Genomic DNA, 23,879 nt, shown 5'->3' with positions numbered 1-23,879 from the left:
CTGTCAGAGTCCCGAGATCTCCATAGATGTTAGGTCATATCCGATATCATAACGATTCTTTCACCTCAGGAGAACTCAAAAGGTTCATGATAATGATAACTGGTGAACTGCCAGAATCTTTATCAGCACCCTGATAAATCTGGTATAAAGGTTTAAAATATTGTGAAAACAAGTAGCTCATTAACAGAATACGCATAAAATGCTGTTATAGTATATAAGATTATATTGTGTCCTCTTTTAAGACAATTTTAAGCATTTTACAGTGATGCTTAAAGGTATTTTTTAAAAAAGAAAACAAAGAAAATAAAACCATTTGCTTTTGTAAATTTCAGCAAAAAAAAAATGTGGTAATAATTAAGATGGGGAAACGTTCTAAAGCTCTATGGAAATAATGATTTAAACAATATGTTAAAAAAGGCAAATATTTAAAAGTAGTTACCAAAAATTGAGGGTAGTTTCAGAATACGAGGTTTCCGAAAGGCTGATTGGTTTGTTTCAAAGAACTCCGCCTAACTTTGCACTTTTATTGCATCAAGTTCTTGACTCACAGGCTCTTACAGACTCAGCATTAGAGATTCACACGTCTACTGAACGCGGGTCAGCGAAGGACAGCGGATCAATAACAGGTCAGTTCATGTGACAGCTGTCTGAGAGAATGGGAAAATGACTATAGTGTGCCGGACGGCAAATAACGATCGCTTTTTCATCGGTGGTTTAATGTGATGTCAATAAGCTTTTATTATTCTTAAAGAGCGCGAGCATACGATTGCGTTTTGTTTCCAGTTGGATGGAAGTTTTTTTTTTTTTTCAAGCGCGCTCCGAAGAGTTGCGCCTCAGAAACGAAAAAGGTTTTAATATTGTAATACAGTATCAAAATAAGCCTTTTGTAAGATTGTAGGCTACTGTTAAAAGTTGGCTGTCTATCGTCTCTCTGACATATTCCACACGGAATGGCGCAACAATAAAATTCTTCAGGAAGTGGGTGAAAGTTTACGCCTTTTCGTCTGTTCAACGCTCTTGATTTGTCATTACGAGAAATAACGATGATATACTAACGCCCACTTTTTTGAAATGTGGCAAAGATATAATTCATTTGTTAGCGAATTTTTTTTTAAGTTGTCCGAACATTACAAGTATCACAACATAGACTTTATAGGCTATGCTATAAATGCTCATTGTTTGCCAATCCTAAAGGGAGGATGATAAGGCAAACTTTTACAGTTCCCACAAAACTTATTACTAGATTACAATATTACTAATATATACTCACATAACGTGTAAAAGTTATTTTCCTGGACTTATGATTAATATATTATACGTCTATATGGACATAGACATATGATTTTTATAATTGTACTTATTATTTGATTAGTTATTTCAAAATCTGAATTAATTAAATTCTGTTATTAAACTTAATAAACTTGTTTTTTTTCCTCTACTTGTTCATTCTTGGTCCTGTAGCAACATCAGCTGGCCAGTTAGATTGTAGTATTAGGACTGGAATAGTTGTATAGCTATACTGAGTATTCTTTCATCATTTTCTCACTTGATTTATTTCTGAACAGACAGGTGAGTTTTAAAGGTGTATCACTCAAAAAGGAAAAGTCTGCCATTATTTGCCTCACATCGTACCAAACCTGAGAAGATATTTTGAAGAATGTTACTAACCTAACATTGACAGTATTGATTTCCATAATATAGATAAAATACTATAAAAGTCTATAGATACCATCAACTGTTCTGTTATCGCCATACAAAAACATTCATACAGGTTTGGGGCAACATGAGGGTGAGCAAATTATAATAATAATAATTTGTGGGTGTATAATCCCCTGTATTTGTGTTTATGAGATGGATGTAGACTGGTTGCGGTTACCTAAGAAGTAAATAGTTCAGTTTTTCTGATTAAGTAACATCTTTCACAGAATGGCAGATAACGGGAAGACAGTCGAGAAGGACACAGAGGCATCACATGCTACTCAGGAACAACAGGTTAGTCACAGTTTCACAACAGAAGTCACTAATGAAACACTTCATACTGAAACCATTTGAAACAAGTGACATGAAACTCATGAAAGTGACATGAAACCTCAATCTGTGTAAAAATTATTCTGTAAATAATCAGGCATGTTCTGCTCTGTTTTCATAAATGAAATTCATTCTACATTAAGTTAAGAGTAAACTGCAACAATCTAACATTTGTGTTTCAGAGTGTGGTATCCAGAATGAGCAACCTGCCGCTGGTGAGTTCAGCTTGTGGTGCGATGTATAATGCATACAGCTCTACTAAAGACAGCGTGCCGCTCCTGAAAGGAGTAATGGAGGTTGCGGAGAGCGGGGTGCGCACACTAGGTGCTGCTGCTTCAACTGGTTCCAAACCCATACTAGACCGTCTGGAACCTCAAAGTAAGGATCTCAATCTTAGATTTACTTTGTGCCATTTGTGCCATCAGATATAGTTTGTGCCATTTATTAAGCTGTTTTTGTGTTCATTCTCGTGTAGTTGCGGCGGTAAATGAATATGCCATTAAAGGGCTGGAGAAGGTAGAAGAAAACCTTCCAATTTTACAACAACCAGCAGACAAGGTGAAGTGTAGACTGACTTGTTTTGTATGCGACTTGAAGCACTTGAAATTCTATATGAATCAGCATTGTATCTCCATTGCAGCTGGTATCCAACACAGTGGGCATGGTGTACCAGTCAGTAACAGGAGCAAAGGATGCTGTGGTGGGGGCTGTGCTGGGTGGTGTGGAAAAGACACGTATGGCCGTGGCCGGTGGCATAAACACTGTTATGGGAACCCGTGTGGGCCAGATGGTCAGTAATGGTGTAGACAAGGCCCTCACCCAATCTGAAGACTGGGTAGATCAGAACCTTCCAATCAGTGAAAAGGAGCTTGGTAAGTGTGGTTGTAACTTAATTATTTGACGTAAATATATCAACATACAAGTACAATTAAATTCAGGTTAAATGTAAAACTGGCTAAAGAAATGCAAAAATGCTTCTGAAATTAGCCCTGGGTTTAAATACACATTATCACAACAAAAGGGCAAAGAACACATTCCTGTTGAAAACACATTCCTTTTTTGTTACAGTTCTGGCAGCAGCTAATGAGATGAAGTGAAGCAATAGGAAATGCAGTTTTAGGAAAACTTATTTTTTCACTTAGTTTTTAGTTCAATTATTGTTGTATTGTTGTCCCATTATTATTGTATATTTCATACAATAAAATGCTTTATTTTATGTATATGTATATTTAATAATTATTATATTTTTTAAAAAGTAAAAACATATGTTAAATTGTTCAGAGGTGACAGTAAATACTTTTACAGTGAAAAAATCGATTTCAAATAAATGCTGATCTTTTGAACTTGTGTAATGCATTTCACGAAAGTGTTTTCAAATTGGAAACAGCCTATTAGAATGATTTCTGAATGATCATGTGAAACTGAAGACTGGAGTAATAGCTGCTGCTTTGCAATCACCGAAAATAAAACACATTTTAAAAATACATTTAAATAAAATACTGGAATTTTATATTGTAATATAATTTTTTTTTATCAAATAAATGTAGTCTTGGTGAACATAAGAGACTTTTCAAAAAGCAATAAAATATTTGAATGACCTCAAACTTTTGATATGTATTAATGTACACCGGTGTTGTGTTACTGTCTACAGCTGCACTGGCTGAACCAAGACCAGGTGAGGAGGAAGGATTCGTAGTAACTGCTAGACCCAGCTATTTTGTCCGCCTTGGTAAACTGTCTGCCAAAGTTCAGGAGAGGGCACTTGAGCAGTCTCTCATCAGGGCCCGCAGAGCCAGAGACACTACGCATGCAGCTGTAACTCAAATGACCAGCACTATGGACCTGCTGGAAAGTGCCCGGGTTACCTTGGCCAGTGCCAACCAGCAGCTAGGAGGTGCTCCGGAGCAGTTACTGCAGAGATGGAAAGAATGGAAAGAAGGGCAGCCCAAAGAACTGCAGGAGAAAGTAACAGCCGAGACAGCGGTGGATACAGCAAAAGACAAGAAAGAGGTACAGTTTGTATTTTACTCGGAATGCAGTGCAATTATGTCTATGACCATTCAGATGACTTACTGCGGACTGTCTGTCAGACACTTTCTCAGTGTGTGCATGCGGATGCCTCCTCACAGGAGCTGGAGTCGAGAGCCCTGTCGATGGTTCAGGGTTTGAGTAATCAGCTCAAGGCGGCATGTTCAGGGGTCGTGTCCAGCGTACAGGGTCTCCCGGGCACTGTGCAGGAACAGCTTCTAAATGCTCGACATACAGCTGGAGAACTCCAGGCATCACTGAGCAGCACCAAAATACTCACGCCCATTCTCTTAGAGCAGACACGACAGCAGATCGGCCAGGTATAGCCAGTCTGGGAGTATGCAGTTTTGTACATAGCAGTTGTTGAGATCTGCTCTATTTTATTATTTTGTGAAAATGTGTGTGTAGAATTTAGACGGTGTAATGTATATTTTCATCCTTCAACAGGTACGACAATCTTTGGATGGAGTCGTGGATTACCTTCTCAATAACACTCCTCTCAATTGGCTGGTTGGGCCTTTTGCACCACAGATAACAGAGAAAGGCGATTGAAAACGCTGTACAATTTAAAACTGATGTTTTGTTGCAGTAGGTTAATATATAGTCCAAATTGTTGTATCTTGCAACTATTCCCATTTTAAAAATGTAACTAGTGGTAATTGAAGTCTGTAGATTCACGCTATCATTTCATCAATGTCAGTATTCTAAACCAAGCAGGTAGCGTGGTGATATAATGCGGTGTAGCATTCAAAAGTTTGTGGTACTTAAATACTCAATACATGTACTTTCTAAATAAAAGCAAATCATGCATAATTCACTGGTTCTGTAATACATGATTTCATATCACAATTTTTGCATAACTATCGTTTGTTTTTGCTTCCTGGACAAAAATGAAGGATTCTAAAGATAGGTCATATTTTATAATAAACCATGTCAGCATATTTAAGATTATGTATGGAATATCACAGAAGCAAGTGCCATTTTATAGTGAGTATCTTTGCTTTTAGATGTAATGCAGGACACTTCAGACAAAGCATTGTCTGTAATCATTTTTCATGCACTGGGAATTTTTTTTGGTTTTTGGCTATTTCGCCTCCATAACATGTATTCTTTAAGACTACTGTAGAAGAAAACATTTAAAATACAGATTGAAGTGTTTATCTATTTGCATATATTCAAAGGCTGATTTATCAAAATGAGTTTATTTTCTCATGCAGTGACCCAGAAATCTCAGCTTCACCAAAACCTTGTTTTATTCCATAACATTCTGATATAACATTTTATTCCACACATGTTCTGAAGGTTTTTAATGAGGGATTTATATATCATTCACTGTGATTTTTTAGAACACTTCATTCCCTAAAACATAAAAGTATTTTTATTCTTGCTGTTGACAGCATTTTCTGATGTGTGGAGTGATTAGAGAGAGAGATTATATCTGTCATTTTATTTCATCCAATATTCTGAGGGAGAGAAAAGAAACAAGCAAAAGTAACACCACATATACTGTGAATATATTACAGCAACATGTGGATGCAGTTGAATAATTCACAAAGAATGGAACTGAAATAAACTGAACATAAAAAATGAAAGCACACACATTTTAATAAATTGCACATGATCATATAGGCTTCCCTAATATAGCTGCATTTTCGCCTTAATTTTTTTTGTCAGCCAAATAAACTGCATGTCATATAAATACTTGACAGCATTGCCGGTGGGGACTGAACCGGACTGGGGGAAGTGTGACGAGGTTTCGATGATGGCCAAAAAATGAATTGTTGCGCTATGGGTGACGTCACGCCCGTTGTTTCGGATGACGTCGAGAGAAGCAGGCCGCACGCGCATAGCAGGAACCTACTCTGTCAGTTTCTGTGGATCAAGGTCGTCGATTTCTCCGCAATCACACGGAAATACGGGTAAATATTCGAGCGCACGGGGGTTTTAAGCCATCGCAAGTGTCCTTAGGACGGTCTCGAGGTCCCGGCTGTCCGTTTTGTGTGCGTTCCATCACGTCAGCTAGCCGTTAGCAGAGCTAGCGCGTTAGCCTGGTTAGATGAATATCACAAACAAAACGACTTGTATCTGCTCAACGATTTGAACGCGGTCACGCGTGCGTAATATTGACTACTTTCAAAGGAAAATATTCGCTTTCGATGTCGCTTTGACTCTGACATCAAGTCGATTTGTTGTTTGTCGCGGTCCTCGGGTCAAAGACAAAATGTTTTTCTAATTGCGGAGCCGCTCTCAGCTGATTTTTCCTGGACATGCTCCAGAATAACCTTGTTTATTCCCCGTTAGCTTGGTAATGTGCCTTTCAGATAGTTAAGGTAAACTACTATTTTAACACTAAACACGTACTTGCTGTAATTTATTCGAATTGAAGCGCAACTGTTGTCAGATTGTAAATCGTCATTTGATCAGCAGGCTCTTTAGGTGTCAGTAACCTGGATCATTCTTTGCTTGTTTGGGAAACAAAACGCGAACAAACAAAGGAACTTTTGTTTTCGTGCAGCGTATTGTCAGCCTGTAGCAGGGTCACCAACAAATAAGTCAAAGGGTTTAAAGTTGGGGTTTTGCTCACTGAATTCAACAACATTAAATGGTGTCACAAGATTTATTGACACACTTGGTCTTAACTTCTCTCTTTCTTAAAAAAAGTCAAAAGTAAATAAACATTGTATTATTTTAAAGTCTTTTAAACCAAGTCAAAAGTATAAAGATAGTAAATTTAATGCACTTAGTTTAATTTTAACAATATCAGGGTAAGTTGGTATGGCTTCATTTTTAAAGTTGTTTCACTTTACATGTGTTCATAGCACATACTAACTTTAAATTATGCTTTACTAAACTAAACCTAGTTACTAAACCAAACCCTAACTATATAGCAGTTACATATTTCTTATTAATGTTGCTCAGCACTCATTTTTGCTCCGCAATGAAATTTATGTCATTGCTTATTCACCCTTGTGTCATTCCAAACTTCTATGCTATTTATTTCTTCCAAGGAAGACAAAAATAGTTTTCATGTCTGCACATGAATATTTTCCATACAGCAACAGTTCACAGTGACCATAAGGTGTCAAGCCACGAAAGGACAAAAAAAGCACCACGTTTGTCTAATATGACTCTCATGCTCCATTGAAACAAATCTATCATGTGGTTTCAGAAGAATTGTCATTTAGCGCATGAGTTGTATAACATTTCTGGTGCTTTTGTAGGGCTTTCTTTGAGTTGGTTTGAGTCAGTAGATTCAAGTTTTTATGAAAATATTTATGTGAAGTAAATTTTTCAGTTTCATAGAAAAAATATATTACTTTTAGATGTTATTTTCTCATATATCAGGTCTGTTCATTATATACTTTATGATAAATTACGCTTATGAAATACTAATTCTTAAACCTGAATTCTAGGATCGCCCTCTCCCGTCCCCCTTACCCCCCTTTTTAAACAGCATGGCTCAGGAGACAAATCAGACGCAGGTGCCAATGCTTTGCACTATGGGATGCGGTTTCTATGGTAACCCTCGCACCAATGGAATGTGCTCTGTCTGCTACAAGGAACATCTGCAGAGACAACAAGGAGGGGGGCGAAACAGTCCCCCAGGTGAGAAAGGTAGGATACAGGGAGATTGATTTACGCATCACAGGCACCTATTGCATTAGGAATCAAATGCGTTCACTCAGTTTTGAGGTTAAGCGGAGTTCATTGTAGGTTTCCTCCATTTCTTCCAGCTGCCACATCTCCTGTAGGTTCCCCAGGAGCATCTGCGGTAACGGTGGAGCCCACCCCTGTACCCACCACAGAAGCCGCTACCCCACCTGAAGAACGCACATCTAGGTAAGTCAACCTTTATAAATCTGAGACTGTTCATGCTTCATTTAGTACAAGTGCAAAACAGTCTGTAGCTCAGTGGTAATCTCTTAATTAGTACAAGCTGCTTATGATTATAGGAAGGAATTATAACAAATAACCCCTGTATTTGGTTGGATTGTGTTTATGCAGTAGTTCGCCCAGCCCGGTAACCCAGCAGATGACGGCTATGAGCATCTCCCAGGACACAGCAACCACTGATTCAGACAGAGCAGAAGTAGAGGAGGAAGAGGAGGAGGGCTCGTCTAAAAGCACAGGTCCGTTGTGTCTCATACATGCACGTTGTACATAACACAGAAGAATTTTTATAACTGATTAAGTTGAAAGGTTACTATTGTTACTTGTATGTTTTTGTATTGTGATTGCTTCTTGTAAAATTGTATAATATTGTATACGATGTATTGTAATGATTCTGTTGATGTTTTTATGAATGCAGCCATTGTTGCCGAAATGGCATTCAAATAAACAAATGCACAAAAATAAATAAATCTCTGGGTTATTATGGTTAATTGAAACCATGAAATGGCTTTTGTTACTTGAAATGAAATTTACGTTAACTCCAAAAAATTACTCCAACGTAGTAAAAACTATAATATTAACTCTAATGTAGGGATGCATGATAATCATCGGCCGATAAGTAATGCGCATTTTGTCAGTAAAGCTGTTTTTTTAATCAGTGCTGCTGTAATCAGCTGCTCAATGTGAAATCACGCATGTGATGGCATTTACTGCTTGTTACAGAACTGGCTTCACTGACAAAATGCACATTACATATCGGCCGATGATTGTCGTGCATCCCTACTCTAATGTAATATAACATCACTAACCATTTTTGGTCTCCTGCTTTTATATCAATTGAATAACCATTAGTTTAATGTGTTTTTATATATGTGTTATTTTTAAGAAGTGCTTCTGGCTTACTTAAAATGTTAAATATATTTTACATTTTATTTTTCTTCATTTAAAATCACTTTATATTGTAACTTGTAATTTTGCGCTGTTAGATTTAATTTAGTGAGACATGTAATGGTCAACAAATCAAATAAATAATTGGCATATTATTCTAATGTTAAACCAGTTGTTGGAAGTTTTATGTAGCATTATAATAATTCTGTGGTTTTGATTCTTACATATTTGAGATTTGATCTTGTTCATAAACGTTTAATTATGAAACACCATAACAATATAAAAAGAAGAAGAAACTTTTTTACATTTTTAATAACTTGAGCAGCTCCATTCAAAAGAAAGCCCTCCTTTCAATTCATTTTATGGGAAGACATGAATACTGATCTTTCGTTAAATCATTGATATGAGTGTCAGAGTCTGATGTATCTTCAGATGTTTGGAAATTAATTATGTCAAAGACTGACCGTGTCTTTAATCGCAGGGCCAGCAGGGGAAGCTGCACAGGCTTCTTCAGACGGAGATCAGACTCCTGACAAGAACAAAAAGAAGAATCGATGCTTCACTTGTAGGAAAAAAGTTGGCCTCACGGGTAAGAACCAATGGAGAAGCATTTTGTTTGTTTTAACACATATAATTTCCCTTCATGCAAATGTATTGATGATGATACAAAATGTTTAATGAGCACCAAATCAGCATATTAGAACTATTTCTGAAGTATCCTGTGACGTTGCAGACTTGAATAATGATGCTGAAAATCCAACTTTGCCATCAAATTTTAACATTTTAGAATTTTTAATGTTTTTTTAAGCAAACTTTTTAATGGTAGCTTATGAGTGTAGGTAGTAAACTTTTTGTCAATTCGAATAGTTTCTATCTGTAGTCAGACAGTATACTGCTGCATTTCACATAGTACTGCTGGTATCCCACTAATAATTAGAGCCCTTAATGTTGAAACATGGCCAATTGAAAGACTAAATCAACTTTCCTTTGCATCTGTAGGCTTTGACTGTCGCTGCGGTAACCTGTTTTGCGCTATCCACCGTTATTCTGACAAACATGACTGTCCCTACGACTACCGAGGAGCCGCTGCCGCCCGCATCCGCAAGGAGAACCCCATCGTGGTAGCCGAGAAGATTCAGAAGTTATGAGGACTGACAGCTAAATGAGCAAAAATTGTTTGACCTGCAAGTTTTGGAACCATGGCGCTGAATAACACCATTCTAAACTGGGTTCATGTCTTCATTGTAGGATAAGGTGGGTGGGGTTGTAGGGTACAGCCCCTGCTTGGCCACTCCCTAAACTATCATCTCCCTGTCTCTCCCAGAAGGCTGGTGTAGAGGTGTGTGTGTGAGTGTGAGTAAATGCGTGACGGGTTGAAAGATGTGTGTGTGTTGTTGTTTTTTTCTGTTTTTTTTTTGAGAGCCAGGGAGAAGAGGGATTGGTTGTCAGGTGGGCATCCATGTGCACCGGGGAAGGGTGGACTCTTTAGTTTTTACCCTGGCATTGATTTTTGTTAGGATATTAACATTATTTTTTTATAGGAGCCCTGAGATGTTCAGGAGTCCAATCGGAGAGGGTGGGTGGGGTGGAACGTCAAGAGGGAATTTCTCTGATATTGCAAAACATTGAAGAATATAGGTTTTAATGACTACTCCCTCATTTACCCATGTAAAATTCTTTTACTGTGTTATTCTTTTTTTTTTTTTCTTTATTCTGATGAATTATCCCGACATGTCAAATCCCAGCCTGTGCATTTAAAAAAATATTTCTCTTTTATATATTGACTTATCATGCTAATGTTGGGTGCATGAATAGTTATCGGATAGGGTTTGAAGGGGGAAGGGGTGGGGTGTAGCAAGAGCCTTGACATAAGCTTAGCGCTGAGTTGAGTTTTTTCTTATCTTTTCTGTTTTAATGAGTGTATGGCATCAGAAGATCTATATTAATATATTGTACGTAGCTTGAATTGTGTGATTGCATTCTATTTATTTTGTATTATCATTTGGTTGGTTGGTACTGGAGGATTGGAAGCATGTGTCCAAAAAAAAATCCAGTAGGTTATCCCTTAATGATATTTCTGTCTACATATGCATTTAAAAAAAAAAAAAAAAAAAAAAGGTCCTGATGGAGTTGAGTTGGACTAGATTGGGCTTTTTAGAATCAAAGCACAAGATCGTTCTTCAGTTTCTTCGCACAAACGCAACAAAAAGTGCAGTTAGTGTAGGATCCTCGGTGCTTTACGGAAACTAGCAGACCCGTTATTGCTAATGCACGCCAGCGATGAACTTTTCTGACCTTTGCCCAAGAGCAAGGTATTCGATAACCACCAGCAGACCAATGAATGATGCTAATGGAACCGGCTACTAATTTGTTTATTAGGCAACGCCTTTTGTTCCAAAAACATGTATTTACAATTAATACAGCTCATAGTGGAAGATGCACACACACTTCCCCAACAGATAAACGTTGCATGCTCGCACAAATATTAGGCCAAATGCAGAGTTTGCTACAGCCACACATTAACATTGCAACACGAATGTAAAACAAACGTCCCATTGCATGGGCGAATGAAGCCTGCTTTCCAAATGAACAGGATTCTAATGTAAATACCATGTGGCTGCCATTCTAAAATAGAATGTTTAAGAAAGAACAGGAAAGGTACAACGGGGGAAAAAACGTATTTTGTGTGTATGTAGTGTTTATTAACTACCCATACGTAAGGAGAAAGGTTCGCCGTGGTGTTCTCTGTCATCCTTTGCGTGAATCTTGTGTCTTTTGTGCTGGTTGTGTTTTTAATTACTTTTTTTTTTTTTTTTTTTGTAAAAGGGCTGAAACAACCGTTTTGTATTTATCCTTAATGTTGTCCAGCAATCTTCCCTCCATAATGTCTCTTGATGTGCACATTTTCCATGATTCGTGTACAGTCCCCTTGACTTGTTGAAATGAACTTTGGTGGATGTATCCTATTTGAAGTCCCGGTAATGACCTTGCTGCTTTATTAAGGAAATAACCTGAGCTTTAATTAGCACCGTCTGTGATTGCAGCATTATCCTCAGTGGGGCTGCCAGCTCAAGAGGGCTTTTGTGAAAGGCAGGTGTAAGTGGCTCAGCGAGCTGGCATGTGTACACGCCATGCTTGGCTGAGCCGGCATCCTGACAGCCTTTTAATGAGGGTTTGGATCTCACGCTTTCTGTCTGCACCGTTTGCTGGAGGATAATCCCACCTTTCTAGGGTTTGAGTGTAGGGATACAGACGCTGTATGGGAACGCTAGACTCCAGTTCGCGGTGAGATTGTTGTAGCGTGGTGGGCACAAAACTGTGAATGTAGTCAACCGCTTGACTATGAAGCTCCAGTGGGTTAAAAGCCAGTCGGTCACCTCTGTTGTTGCCTTCAGTGTCTTATCGGACCGTTGGCACTATATGCCAGTGTGTTATCCCTTCAGTGCTAGCAATGATTAACCGCCTTCATTGCATGTTATTGAGCAAAATAGAGGAGCGACTTCTTCCGTACATGTAACTGAAGAAGAATTGCCTTGATTTTAGTGAAGGTGTCGAGATTGATTTTTTTTTTTTTTTTTTTTTCTCTTAGTAGTTCATCAGAACATTCGGATGGGTGATGTGAGTTTCAGCTCAGGCATGTTTGGCAGTACGTTAACCAGCATTCATCAATTTAATTTACCAGCGTGCCCAGTCCCCCAGAGACACCACCAGATACCTTTTTTGTTTTCTTTTTAAATTTAGGATTGTATGATGTGTATGAGTAAGTATAAAACCAATAAAATCACAAAGTTTATTTTAAATTTACACAATGTCTTGTGTTGTTCTTTTACTTTGGGGATGTATTTGCCCAGACCATCGTTCTCATCTAGAGGTAAATTTTAAAAATGATCAATTTTAGTTTTGAATTGAATACAAGTTAAGAAGAATGTTGAAAAAAAAAGGAGCAATATTTAACAAGCTTATTTTTTTTATTAAACGCAGCTTAGATGGGACAACTTTTGATAAGCGACCTTGGACCCAAAAGGTTAATAAACAGATTCTCATTAAAAAAAAAAAAAAAGTTTACAAAGTTTTGGTGGCGGTGCAATCTTGTGTTCTCCAAAAAAGAAAAACTTTTGGAATTCTGTTTTTGGAACATTTTCCCACTATAAAGCATGGGAATAATCCATACGTAAAGAACAAATGAAATGATTCATGACTGTTAAAATAATACTTCACCCAAAAAAAAGACTGTTTTCTAAAGAAGCCATCCAAAACGTCGAGTTTATTTCTTCATCTGAATAGGCTTAAATAAATTTAGCATTACATCACTTGCTCACCAATAGATCTTGGATGCCGTCAGAATAAAATTTTAAACAGCTCATAAAAAACATCACAATAATACACAAGTCATTCACATGACTTTAGTCTATCAGTTAATCTAATTAAGTACAAAAACGTCTATTAAAATTTTAACTATAAATTGTAGCTTCGGGACACAATATTTATATATTATTTTATATCATAGTTATAACCTGTTTAACATCATGGATCCATAATAATGCTTTGATGCCAATAAGGAAGCCTTATTTTTAAGAGAGTAGTTTAGCTTCTTTTCCTGAAAATTTAATTGAAGTGTTTTGAGTGGAGTAAATGAGATCTGTGCATAGTGAAATTGTTCAGTGTCAGTATATGAATCACCCTGTATTATTGCCACATCAGCCTTTTTCCCCCACAAGCGGCTGGCTACTGTTTGTGGGCACTTACGTGGTTTTAAGTCAACTGATTTAAATGAGTTGACATTTATCTGTTAGATTTAATGTGACCGCATGATTCCGTTGCATTCATGTACACTTTGTAAGCTTTTGAAAAAAAAAAGAAGTAGTGGGTTTTTTTTTCTTTTAAATGTAATCCCATATAAAGCAGTAGTTCTCTCTGCCTGGAAGTGCTGGATAATCTCTTCTCCACCCTTTCTTACCAGTGATCTCAATTATCAATTTCCTTGGTCTTCTAAAGCCTTATATGAACAGTGACTTGATTTTCTTTCACTTTTGTTAGAAGAAAGGTGAAAATAGGCTATACAAACCACACATGCAGTTTTATAATAAACATGCGTGAAATTATATGGATTTTTTAAAAATAGACATATTAATTTTTAATTTTTTTTACAATTATAAAAAATAAAGTAGATTATATGTTTTCATAAACATTTTATAAAATGCACATAAACAACTTTATTTAAATAAAAGTATTTGGCAGACGTCTTTTGCATGGCTGTAATCATCAGCTGTCTGAGAGATTTTACATCGCTATGCCAGCAGATCTGACAGAAGTTCCTGGGACGCTCCTCCCTCGATGTCTCGGCAGCGTAATTTCCGGATACAGTAAAGTGAAGGGCAAAGACGTTTTAACAGGAGGACTGTAATCCACTTTGTATGACTTCCGCATTGAGGACTCGTCGAATCACGTGCGACTTAGCGGATCATCTGATTGGTTACATGCCTCTCGATAATGCGCTTTCAGATATCTTATTTTTAAATTATTTCAGAATAGAAAGGTTTGTCATTTCTTTTAAAAAGCAAAGATACTTATCTGATATTAATACTGATATGTCAAAAATTAAGTTACTCCAAAGGAATAATATTGGTGGAATTCCCATCTGTTATATTTAACGTAGTCTATTTATATTTACCATTTTTACGCAATATCTTCTTATACAAATACAAATATATTCATTTTCATGACTTGCTTTTAGTAGCAAATCGTACAAGTAGCAAACAATCGTTTTAGTAGCAAACATGATCTCCAGAATGAATCAGGACATACATTTGTATTAAAAAGATATATGTTAAAATGAGTTTATTTAGTTATTTTATAGGTTTTATAATTTAAGGTTATTTTTAAACATTATTTATAATTGACAATTTATTACTTTTATTCTGTCTTTTTATATAGATAATTTTGTTAAGCATAAACAGTTAAACAGTGTGTATTTTAACTTAATCTTACTGCGTAATTATACAATATCGTGTTTGTAAATATCATTTTTTTAATCATATTAGCTTTCAAGCCATGTTTATGTACACCTCTACAGCGCCTCCTACTTCAAGCTGAGACGCAATGAAGAGTGGGAAGGCTAATAAGCATCTTTGACTGGAGTGGAAAAAACACACAGCTCTATTAGCCTATACCAGCAGATTATTACATGCCAGGACGGTAGCCGGGAATCAACTCGGAACGACAAACCAGAAATCGAGTTTTATTCCTGGAGGGCTCGGCTTTTATCTGCGGATGAGACATGTCCTCAACGGCGTCCAGGCCTTTATTTGTTGTCTGAGAGGAGTCGTAGCTGACTGGCTAGCTGGCTAACTCCCCCCTACCCCCTCACTACGAGCTAGCTACTTAGCGACAGAGGTGTGAAAATATAAAGAAATCCGGCTTTGGCAGGCTGTGGTCAAGAGAACGACACGTATGTGGACAAATATATACATTAATGTATTTGCTAGCAATATAATGTTCGTTTGCAGCTGAAATGAAGTGTAAATGTTGAGTTAGCGGTGAGCGGGTCTGTTGAGACTGATGTGACCACTGGTGGTTATTTTATTGGAGCCTCTTAAACCGGCAATATATATTATTTATATTTGTAGTCTATACGGTGTCAGATGGCAGATAGACTATCAGTTTTACGCTGGGAGGACAGTATAGCTGGGAGATAGGTTTACTGGATGCCTGAGTTAATTCTACCTGGGTATTACTTATTAACCATTTGTTTACTGCTGGAGCTTCTTACTTGTTCAAGCTTTAGTAGATTTTATCAATTGAATATTTTTTATAATGGTTGCTCTGTATATTATATATATATATATATATATATATATATATATATATATATATATATATATATATATATATATATATATAAAATATCAGTATTCTAGAAATACTGTTTTATTGTATGTTGAGAGGGTCGTCCCCTTATGGGTGCTGCCATGTTGAGATCACATGACCAGCGGTGTCATTTAATAATAATAACATGTGTGTGTGTGTGTTAAATAAATGTTTTGTGTTAAACATGTATTGACCACAATCTCCTGTCATCTCTCTTTCAGCTGACAATGAATGGCCTTTCTGTGAGTGAGTTGTGTTGCCTGTTCTGTTGCCCCCCCTGCCCCAGCCGTATCGCTGCCAAGCTTGCCTTCCTGCCCCCTGAACCTACCTATGCCCTCCTGCCCGATCTGGAGGCCGGGCCGGTACCGGCCGGACCCACGGGGACGTCAGGCCTCCGGTCCCGGGGAGGTGGTGGCGGTGGTGGGAGTTCGATAGGGGGAGGGAATGCTCCAGGGGACGGGCGCTGGAAGCTTCACCTCACAGAGCGGGCAGAATTCCAGTATTCCCAACGGGAACTGGATGCCACAGAAGTGTTCCTGACTCGATCTAGTAGGGGGAACAGAGTGGGCTGCATGTATATCCGCTGTGCCCCCTCTGCCAGGTAGGATTTTTGGATTTATTGTGATTTTTATTAGTAGTATTATTATTTTTATAAATTTATTTGTTAAACGATAATATATGTTGAACTCAAAATGTCACGTTTCCTCTGATGGACCCCCCTTTTCCTCCCATGGGTCATTTACATTCCTTCATTATTTTTCCATTTTCCTTTGTCCCATTTCCTGCTTCCCTGAGTTTGTCTGCTATCTTTACTCAGAAGCCACTCCTTCCTGGACACATTCTTTCTTTATCACGCGCTGCTTTATTCTCACTGTTATTCTCGCCTGCTCCTTTGTTGCTTTATTTCCTCTTCAACTTTTGTAGGATGAGTACAGTGGTTTTGTGTTGTTGTATGTACTGTGAATGTCTTCACTACACCAAGTACCTGTTAGTGTTTTCGGGAAGGCTTTTATATCATATTCTAATAATAAAGGGCTTCTTTAATTGAAATAAAGCTTACAAATTTTGAATGAAAAAACATTTAAAGAAAAAGTCCCTGGCAACAAACTCAAATAAAATAAATGTTGAAATACAAATTTAGCTAAAAATAAAATGAGAAGAGTACAAACTTCAAAAGATGAATTACTAATGAAAATTTAAAACACAAATATTAAAATAATACCATTATTATTATTTTAATAATACCACAGAAGAAGTGATATTAAAATAACACTTTGATATACAGCCATTTCTTTTCCTTTTTTTTTTTGCCGGTGGATTTGGATTTGGACACTCTGGTATTATATGATTGTACACACACACACACACACATACACCCGTGCTAGTTATGAAACCGTTCCCTGTGGCGTATTGAGCTCAGGCTCACTGCAAATGCTCCTACATGCCCAGTGATTCAGAGAGTGAAATTACAGGTTATTAAGTCTCTTTGAGGATCCATCTTGACTTCGATGTTGAGTCAGACCTTGAAATGAGCGTACTAGAGAGTGACTTTGTACTACAAACCCCATCGTCCCTTCTGTCTGTCTCTCTCCTCAGGTTCACTGTCCTGTTCTCCCATGGTAATGCAGTGGATCTAGGACAGATGAGCAGCTTCTATATCGGCTTGGGCACTCGCATCAACTGTAACATATTCTCTTATGATTACTCCGGCTACGGGGTCAGTACAGGGAAGCCCTCGGAAAAGAATTTGTATGCAGATATAGACGCAGCGTGGCAGGCTCTACGCTCACGGTGAGGCATGAAATCAATACCAGGTCACAACCAAAACAACTGCGTGACTGTAGTAGAGTTCAAGGTTTACAGCGCTGCATCTTATTGTAAGATCTAGACAACAATCTGCAGATTGATCACAAGTATAAATATATTTATAATGTAACTAAAGCTTTCTGTGTGAAATACATGTATGTAACTTGAAATAATCATATTTTTCAGTAAACATTTTTGTTTCTTAGCCTATACAAGCCTTTCTTAAAAGTGCTAAAAGAATCCTTAATAGGATCAGTTAGAAACCATCAAGTGGAATATAAACCAGGATTGAACAGAGCAATTTTTCTGCAGATATTCTCAAAGGCTGATAAAAATTCACACTGCACTCTGAATAGTTCTGGCACAATTTCTTTTCCCAGCAATCTGCAATTCATACTGGTTTTGGTGTGAATGCGCTGTAATTCACGTCGACATGAGACTTGTTATTTGTTCGTTATACGACATTTAATTGGCTTTTGATTCCCTTCTTGCAAACAGATATGGCATTAGCCCAGAGAATATTATCCTGTATGGACAGAGCATTGGCACGGTGCCCACGGTAGACCTGGCATCACGATACGAGTGCGCGGCTGTGATTCTCCACTCCCCTCTCACCTCTGGCATGAGGGTGGCCTTCCCCGAAACTAAGAAGACTTACTGCTTTGACGCATTTCCCAAGTGAGTACCAAAAACGTTGGGTTCCTATTCGTCCTCAATTATTTGTGTGCTCCTTTCATTGTACTGGAGGACTGACAGGGCATCATCATTGCGGTTTGTTTATGAGCTGATGATTTGCCTTGTCATGGCCAGCACAGATTGCAGCTATTTATGAGCGATTCACTGGGTTTTGGTTTTGGCGAGAGCAAGCAGTGCGTTGTGATGTGGATTGCTGCCGGCGATTATATTGAGCTCCTTGTTTGTTGACTATCACGCTATATAGATTTTTCAATCTTAAAATTAGACCTTCAGCTCTTGATTTAAGGGAATAAGAGTTATTATTCTTCAATTTTCATTACAATCATTTTCATTGTTGCATGTCGGCTGTGACAGCGGTATAGTGGAGCTTAGAGAGAGGTTGTTTACACTCAGTGGGCGGTGTCACTCAGTGCCAGTGTAGCAGAACACATGGTCGCCATACAGTTTCAGTCAAAACCACCACTGTTCTCGCACAAGTGCTATGTATTTGGCAGGCAGCTGTTTAGTTTGCTGGCACTCGCACATACACGCATGCATGCAACACATGCACCACACTTGAATGTAGTTGGCTACATAACAATTTGTGATTGTTAGTGTTATTTCTATTAGTATTTGTATGTTCTGTTCGAAAGTTTGCAGTCAATATGTAATTAAAATTTTGTTCAAAATTAAAAGAGTAATACTGTGAATTATTATTATTATTCTTACAATTTAAAATGGTAAATATTTAAAAAAGTTATTTATTCTTGTGATGGTACAGCTGAACTTCATCAACAATGACTCCAGTCTTCAGAAATCATTTTAATATGCTGATTTTCTTTTAATTATCAAGTTGTGCTGCTCATTTTTGTGGCCCTTGCTGAATAAACGTATTAATTTCTCACATAAAACTGCTGAACCAAACATTTTAAAAGTAGTTTATATTCTATTATTACATATTTTGTATTCAGCTGTTGTATGTAAAATACTTGGCATAAAATGTGAACATTTAAAATCTCCAAAAATTAAAATGCAACTAATAAATTAAAAAAGCCCATTACTGGAAAGCTACAGTTTGAGCTGTTATCATGCTACTGAAAAATTACTTAAAGCTGAAATTAATTTATGGTGTTTCATTGATCATACGTCAAGTGTGAAATTAGCTATTCAGTCTATTAATGAAGTTTCTTCTAAAACCCTGTGTTCATTTGTTTCAGCATTGAGAAAGTGTCTAAAATCACGTCTCCAGTGTTGATCATCCATGGCACAGAGGACGAGGTGATAGATTTTTCTCATGGCCTGGCCCTGTATGAGCGCTGCCCCAAAGCCGTGGAGCCGCTGTGGGTGGAAGGAGCAGGACACAACGACATCGAACTGTACAGTCAATACCTGGAACGTCTGCGTCGTTTCATCGGGCAGGAATTGGCCGCACAACACGCCTAAGCACTCCTTCGTCTCCCTCTTGTCATCCCACCATCTCCCAGTCCGAGCAAGAATGAGATGGATGCATCAGTAACTTATTGAAGGCTGCCATTTTGTATGGACAACGTTACTGTTGGAGCAGTTTGACACATGATCCTCTGCTCAAATTTGTTTTCTTAAATGTTTTCTTTTTTTCCCCCCCTTCGTTTGTCATTTCCTTGTACATGTGAGTGTGCATGTGTGTACGTATGCGTGCGCATGGGAACTCTGGGGCATGGAAGTGGAATTTCTATGGAGCAAGAAAGGATGGACGGATGCCTCTGTCGGTTTCAGCCCGACGGAAAGAAGCCAGACGCTGTCCTGTACCTCCAACCCGATGGTGTTTCTTAATATCTGAGCGTTCATTTGTCAGTTGAGCGTTTGCATCTCTGACCTGCTCTCATGATGCCTCAGCCTGAGAGATCTTCTCTTCCCACTTCTCATCAGGCAGCCTAAAATAGCTCATTCTCAGAGCCTAGCAATTTTTTTAGCCTTGCTGACCCTGCAGGATGAAAAAAAAAAAAACGTTTCTTTGGTGGAGGATATCAGGATTAAGGTTTGAAGCATCCTACATAGGCTCAACTATGCCCACCTCTGCATCTTTGTTCATTTGTTTAACCATTTGGCTTCCTCTGGACAGTGTGTGTGTCCGTCTGATGCACTCACATTCCCTTCCAATGAGTTTTTGCCTTTTGGGATAAGATGACACCTGATGATCTACACCGCTTCAGGCAGGGAAAGCTCCAATCCTGGCACTGTGGCTTTTGTTCCCAGCATTATCAGTCTTTTTTTTTTTTCCCTTTTTGCTGTCTCTTTCCTTTCTTCTCAGCATGTGAGGGTGTCCATAGCACCCTGAGGTGAAAGAAACTGGGAGGGCTGATCTCTCATCATATTTCAATGAAACCACCACATTTGGGATGACACGATACGGACTACATTCACGTCCAGATCCATACATCATGTTTCTGAACTGTTGGGCCAGTAGAAAGATCAAGGTTTCATTATGTTGTCGGGACTTTCCTGAAGCCAGATCTTCGGCGTAGCATTTCCACATTAATTTTCAAGTAGTTCAACCTTTTAAATGGGATTTGGGTTAATAAATTGTGGAATTGTGTAAGAACATACAATTCACACAACGCGGGTAGCAGACAGAGGTAAAAACAGAAAGCACTTCTGAACCCTGTGGCGCACAACACGCAACCAGTTTTTCTCGTTTTCAGTCTGACATCAAGTGTGTTTCTACCACGGAAATGTTACTCTTCTCTTGTTGGCATTTGAAATTGAGCTCAAGCTATAATCATGCGTATTTACTCTCTTTTTGTTGATTGTTATGTTAAAGCAAATCGTTTCAAAGCAGAGCACATCATTTAGACTCCTTTTAATGCTAATAAAGGATTTCCCCTTTTCGTTTCAACTTTAAATTGCTAGTTAGTGGCACAGGGTTTAATCCATCTAAGTAAGGTTCTGAGCTGTGGGTAGTTTAAAGATTAGAACTAGCAATAAAGGCACAACAGTGAGGTCATCCGAAACCTATTGTTGCCGCCTCTAGTCAAGCTGCTCGTCTTCAAAGGGAGTTCGTCTGATTTGATCTGGACACAACTATGGCTCTTATAGCTATCAGGTTGTATTATGTTTAGGAAGATTGTCAAAGCTTTGAAAAACACTGGCGGTGAATTAAAAATCATACAGAGGTGTCTTTCTTTTAAACTAAGCTTTTCAACTGTGAATTATCAAGGGAACTTGCTGCTATAGAATGGTCTGAATGAAATTAAAGGGCCGAACCTTGCAACCTTTTGTGGTTTTCCGATGCGTCAAAGACTACCATGCCTTTTCAGTGAGATTAGACCTCTCTTCCTCTTTCTGCCATGATTCATTCTTGCCCTTTTAACACTGCAGGCTGCACTTCCATTTTAGATTCCACGTAACAATGTGTTTAATTGGATTCATTCATTTCAGTGTCTTGTCCGGATAGGTCTTTGCTTGATGAGGGTTCTGATTTTATGGTGTTGGAGTTGATAAGACATGTGATTTCATCACATTTTTTTTTTTTTTCTTCTCCTAGTTAACATTCATTCATCCATCCACTCTATTTGGTCTGTTATTATGTGCTCTGGTTAAACTGACTCCCATTAATGCACAAGCAATCTGTATTCCGAAAACACTGGTTTGTACATAATATCTGAATCCTAATTCCAGCCAATCCGATTCCATGTTTCATCATGTATTTAAGTGTGTAATCTGCGGTTGGATACAAAGGGGCTTGTTTGTTCTCCATTCTAACCAAAGACGACAGGTGTTGGTGTTGCGATGGCCGCCCACCGCCATTTGTCAGCGCTCAGATGTTGATCGGAGGAGGAGGCGGTGGACTTTGGCTGTTCAGAACAGAGCCGGGTCTCACACAATACAGGCTGCTGTTGATGCCGCAGAGGGGAAGTTTTTGTGTGGACTGTTGGTGCGTGTTTACCTCCTGTAAGACACAAGTGTTTGGAGGGCAGAAGCAATACTGACTTGGAGCCAGCGGACTGGATGTGAGGATGCTCTGTGTGTGTTAACAAGAGGGGAGGATGTTGGTTTGGGTTGGGGCTGGAGTTACCCAGAGGCTCCGTCCCAACACATTCAGATTCTGCTCTTTTTATTAAGATTTGTTTTTTGTTTTTTTTCTTGTTTAAAGAAAATAAGTTATAGAAAAGTCTTTTTAAATCTATCAGATGTATGTACTGTATAACATTGTTTGAGAAGCTTAATCTTGAGGTTTGAGAATCAGTTTTTTTTAATCTTAATGGATCGGGAGCAAGAGTCATTGGGGTGTTACTGTTCTATCCTTTTATGCATTATTCTAATGTTGTTGTTTTTAGTTTTAAATATGTCCTTTTCCTTTTCCAGAATTAATAATAAAAGAGAGATATCTTAGAAAATAAAATTATGAATTGATAATTATTGTAATTCTCTTTTCTTGTAACGGCACACAGGAACATCGCATATGTATTTATTGCATTTATGCGTAAACACACATTTACATTAATTGATAATTATTGTAAGCCTAACACACATTTATACGGCAATGCTTTTCCATTTAATATTTTTAATGGACATTTATATTTTTAAATTCCTATTTGATGTATTTAGTCTTGAACATTACGTTATGTATTGATGATTACTGTAAATATACTGCTTGAACAGAAGAAGAACACATTTACATACAGATATATTTATATGTGACCCTGGACCATGAGTCAAAAGTAGCATGAGTATACTTGTTAGCCAACAACATGTTTCTTTTGTGCCAAAAATCATTAGGATATTAAGAGAGGATAATGTTCCATGAAGGTATTTTGTAAACATACTATCAAAACTTAATTTTGGAATATGCGTCGCTAACAACTCTTTCTCAATTTTCTCAGTATTCCTGTTTTCAAATAGCTGTATTGCAGCCAAATATTGCTTATCTGAACAAACCATACATCAACAGGAAGCTTATTTATAAAAAAAAAAAACAACTTTTAAAAATGAACCGTATCGCTTTTAGAACATTTAATATTTAAATAAATTCAGTACATTTATATAGAAATATTTCATGTGTTATTTAACCTTTAGCTTCTTCTTCTTCTTCTTTTCTTCCGCTTATCCGGGGCCGGGTCGCGGGGGCAACAGTCTAAGCAGGGATGCCCAGACTTCCCTCTCCCCAGACACTTCCTCCAGCTCTTCCGGGGGGACACCGAGGCGCTCCCAGGCCAGCCGAGAGACATAGTCTCTCCAGCGTGTCCTAGGTCTTCCCGGCCTCTTCCCGTGGGACATGCCCGAACACCTCCCTTGGGAGGCGTCCGGGAGGCATCCGGAACAGATGCCCGAGCCACCTCAGCTGGCCTCTCTCGATGTGGAGGAGCAGCGGGTCTACTCCGAGCTCCTCCCGGTGACTGAACTCCTCACCCTATCTCTAAGGGAGCGCCCAGCCACCCTACGAAGGAAACTCATTTCGACGCTTGTATCCGGGATCTCATTCTTTCGGTCATGACCCAAAGCTCATGACCATAGGTGAGAGTAGGAACGAAGATCGACCGTAAATCGAGAGCTTCGCCTTGCGACTTAGCTCTTTTTCACCATGACAGACCAGTACAGCGACTGCATTACTGCAGAAGCTGCACCGATCCGCCTGTCAATCTCTCGCTCCATCCTTCCCTCACTCGTGAACGACCCCAAGATACTTAAACTCCTCCACCTGGGGCAGGAGCTCCCCA

The 23,879-nt window shown here is 38.3% G+C and overlaps 3 protein-coding genes across 4 annotated transcripts; all 3 read left to right on the top strand.

The window, feature by feature from the left end:
• Positions 1–528: 528 nt before the first annotated feature.
• On the top strand, positions 529–4,869 carry plin3 (perilipin 3). 2 transcript variants are annotated; one of them, XM_043247902.1, is made up of 8 exons: positions 529–626; positions 1,926–1,992; positions 2,211–2,406; positions 2,504–2,586; positions 2,669–2,900; positions 3,680–4,038; positions 4,158–4,376; positions 4,504–4,869. In XM_043247902.1, exons 2-8 carry the CDS (start codon positions 1,927–1,929, stop codon positions 4,606–4,608), a joined length of 1,260 nt encoding a protein of 419 aa, XP_043103837.1. In that variant the 5' UTR covers positions 529–626; position 1,926; the 3' UTR covers positions 4,609–4,869. The 2 variants fall into 2 exon arrangements, with proteins under 2 accessions (XP_043103837.1, XP_043103836.1); XM_043247901.1 differs by having other exon boundaries at positions 4,119–4,376.
• Positions 4,870–5,836: 967 nt separating this feature from the next.
• Positions 5,837–12,639, top strand: zgc:77486 (uncharacterized protein LOC405808 homolog). Its single transcript, XM_043247431.1, has 6 exons — positions 5,837–5,975; positions 7,470–7,671; positions 7,791–7,896; positions 8,062–8,186; positions 9,317–9,424; positions 9,835–12,639. The coding sequence occupies exons 2-6, from the start codon at positions 7,512–7,514 to the stop codon at positions 9,981–9,983; spliced, it is 648 nt and encodes a 215-aa protein (XP_043103366.1). The 5' UTR covers positions 5,837–5,975; positions 7,470–7,511; the 3' UTR covers positions 9,984–12,639.
• Positions 12,640–14,954: 2,315 nt separating this feature from the next.
• On the top strand, positions 14,955–22,578 carry abhd17ab (abhydrolase domain containing 17A, depalmitoylase b). Its single transcript, XM_043247299.1, has 5 exons — positions 14,955–15,283; positions 15,924–16,303; positions 17,299–17,493; positions 18,007–18,186; positions 19,401–22,578. Exons 2-5 carry the CDS (start codon positions 15,930–15,932, stop codon positions 19,624–19,626), a joined length of 975 nt encoding a protein of 324 aa, XP_043103234.1. The 5' UTR covers positions 14,955–15,283; positions 15,924–15,929; the 3' UTR covers positions 19,627–22,578.
• Positions 22,579–23,879: the final 1,301 nt, after the last annotated feature.

The sequence above is a fragment of the Puntigrus tetrazona genome, chromosome 8 (genome assembly GCF_018831695.1).
Source record: "Puntigrus tetrazona isolate hp1 chromosome 8, ASM1883169v1, whole genome shotgun sequence".
Taxonomy (NCBI): Eukaryota; Metazoa; Chordata; class Actinopteri; order Cypriniformes; family Cyprinidae; genus Puntigrus; species Puntigrus tetrazona.
This window is presented reverse-complemented; position numbering and strand designations above follow the sequence as displayed.

Bases quoted from the DNA above. Each gene is read 5' to 3' on its own strand.
- plin3 (XM_043247901.1), top strand. From the start codon at position 1,927: ATGGCAGATAACGGGAAGACAGTCGAGAAGGACACAGAGGCATCACAT. The intron at 2,407-2,503 runs GTAAGGATCTCA...ATTCTCGTGTAG, and splicing joins AGACCGTCTGGAACCTCAAA to TTGCGGCGGTAAATGAATAT. The intron at 4,377-4,503 runs GTATAGCCAGTC...ATCCTTCAACAG, and splicing joins CACGACAGCAGATCGGCCAG to GTACGACAATCTTTGGATGG.
- abhd17ab (XM_043247299.1), top strand. From the start codon at position 15,930: ATGAATGGCCTTTCTGTGAGTGAGTTGTGTTGCCTGTTCTGTTGCCCC. The intron at 17,494-18,006 runs GTGAGGCATGAA...TCTTGCAAACAG, and splicing joins TGGCAGGCTCTACGCTCACG to ATATGGCATTAGCCCAGAGA. The intron at 18,187-19,400 runs GTGAGTACCAAA...CATTTGTTTCAG, and splicing joins TGCTTTGACGCATTTCCCAA to CATTGAGAAAGTGTCTAAAA.
- zgc:77486 (XM_043247431.1), top strand. From the start codon at position 7,512: ATGGCTCAGGAGACAAATCAGACGCAGGTGCCAATGCTTTGCACTATG. The intron at 7,672-7,790 runs GTAGGATACAGG...CATTTCTTCCAG, and splicing joins CAGTCCCCCAGGTGAGAAAG to CTGCCACATCTCCTGTAGGT. The intron at 8,187-9,316 runs GTCCGTTGTGTC...CTTTAATCGCAG, and splicing joins GGGCTCGTCTAAAAGCACAG to GGCCAGCAGGGGAAGCTGCA.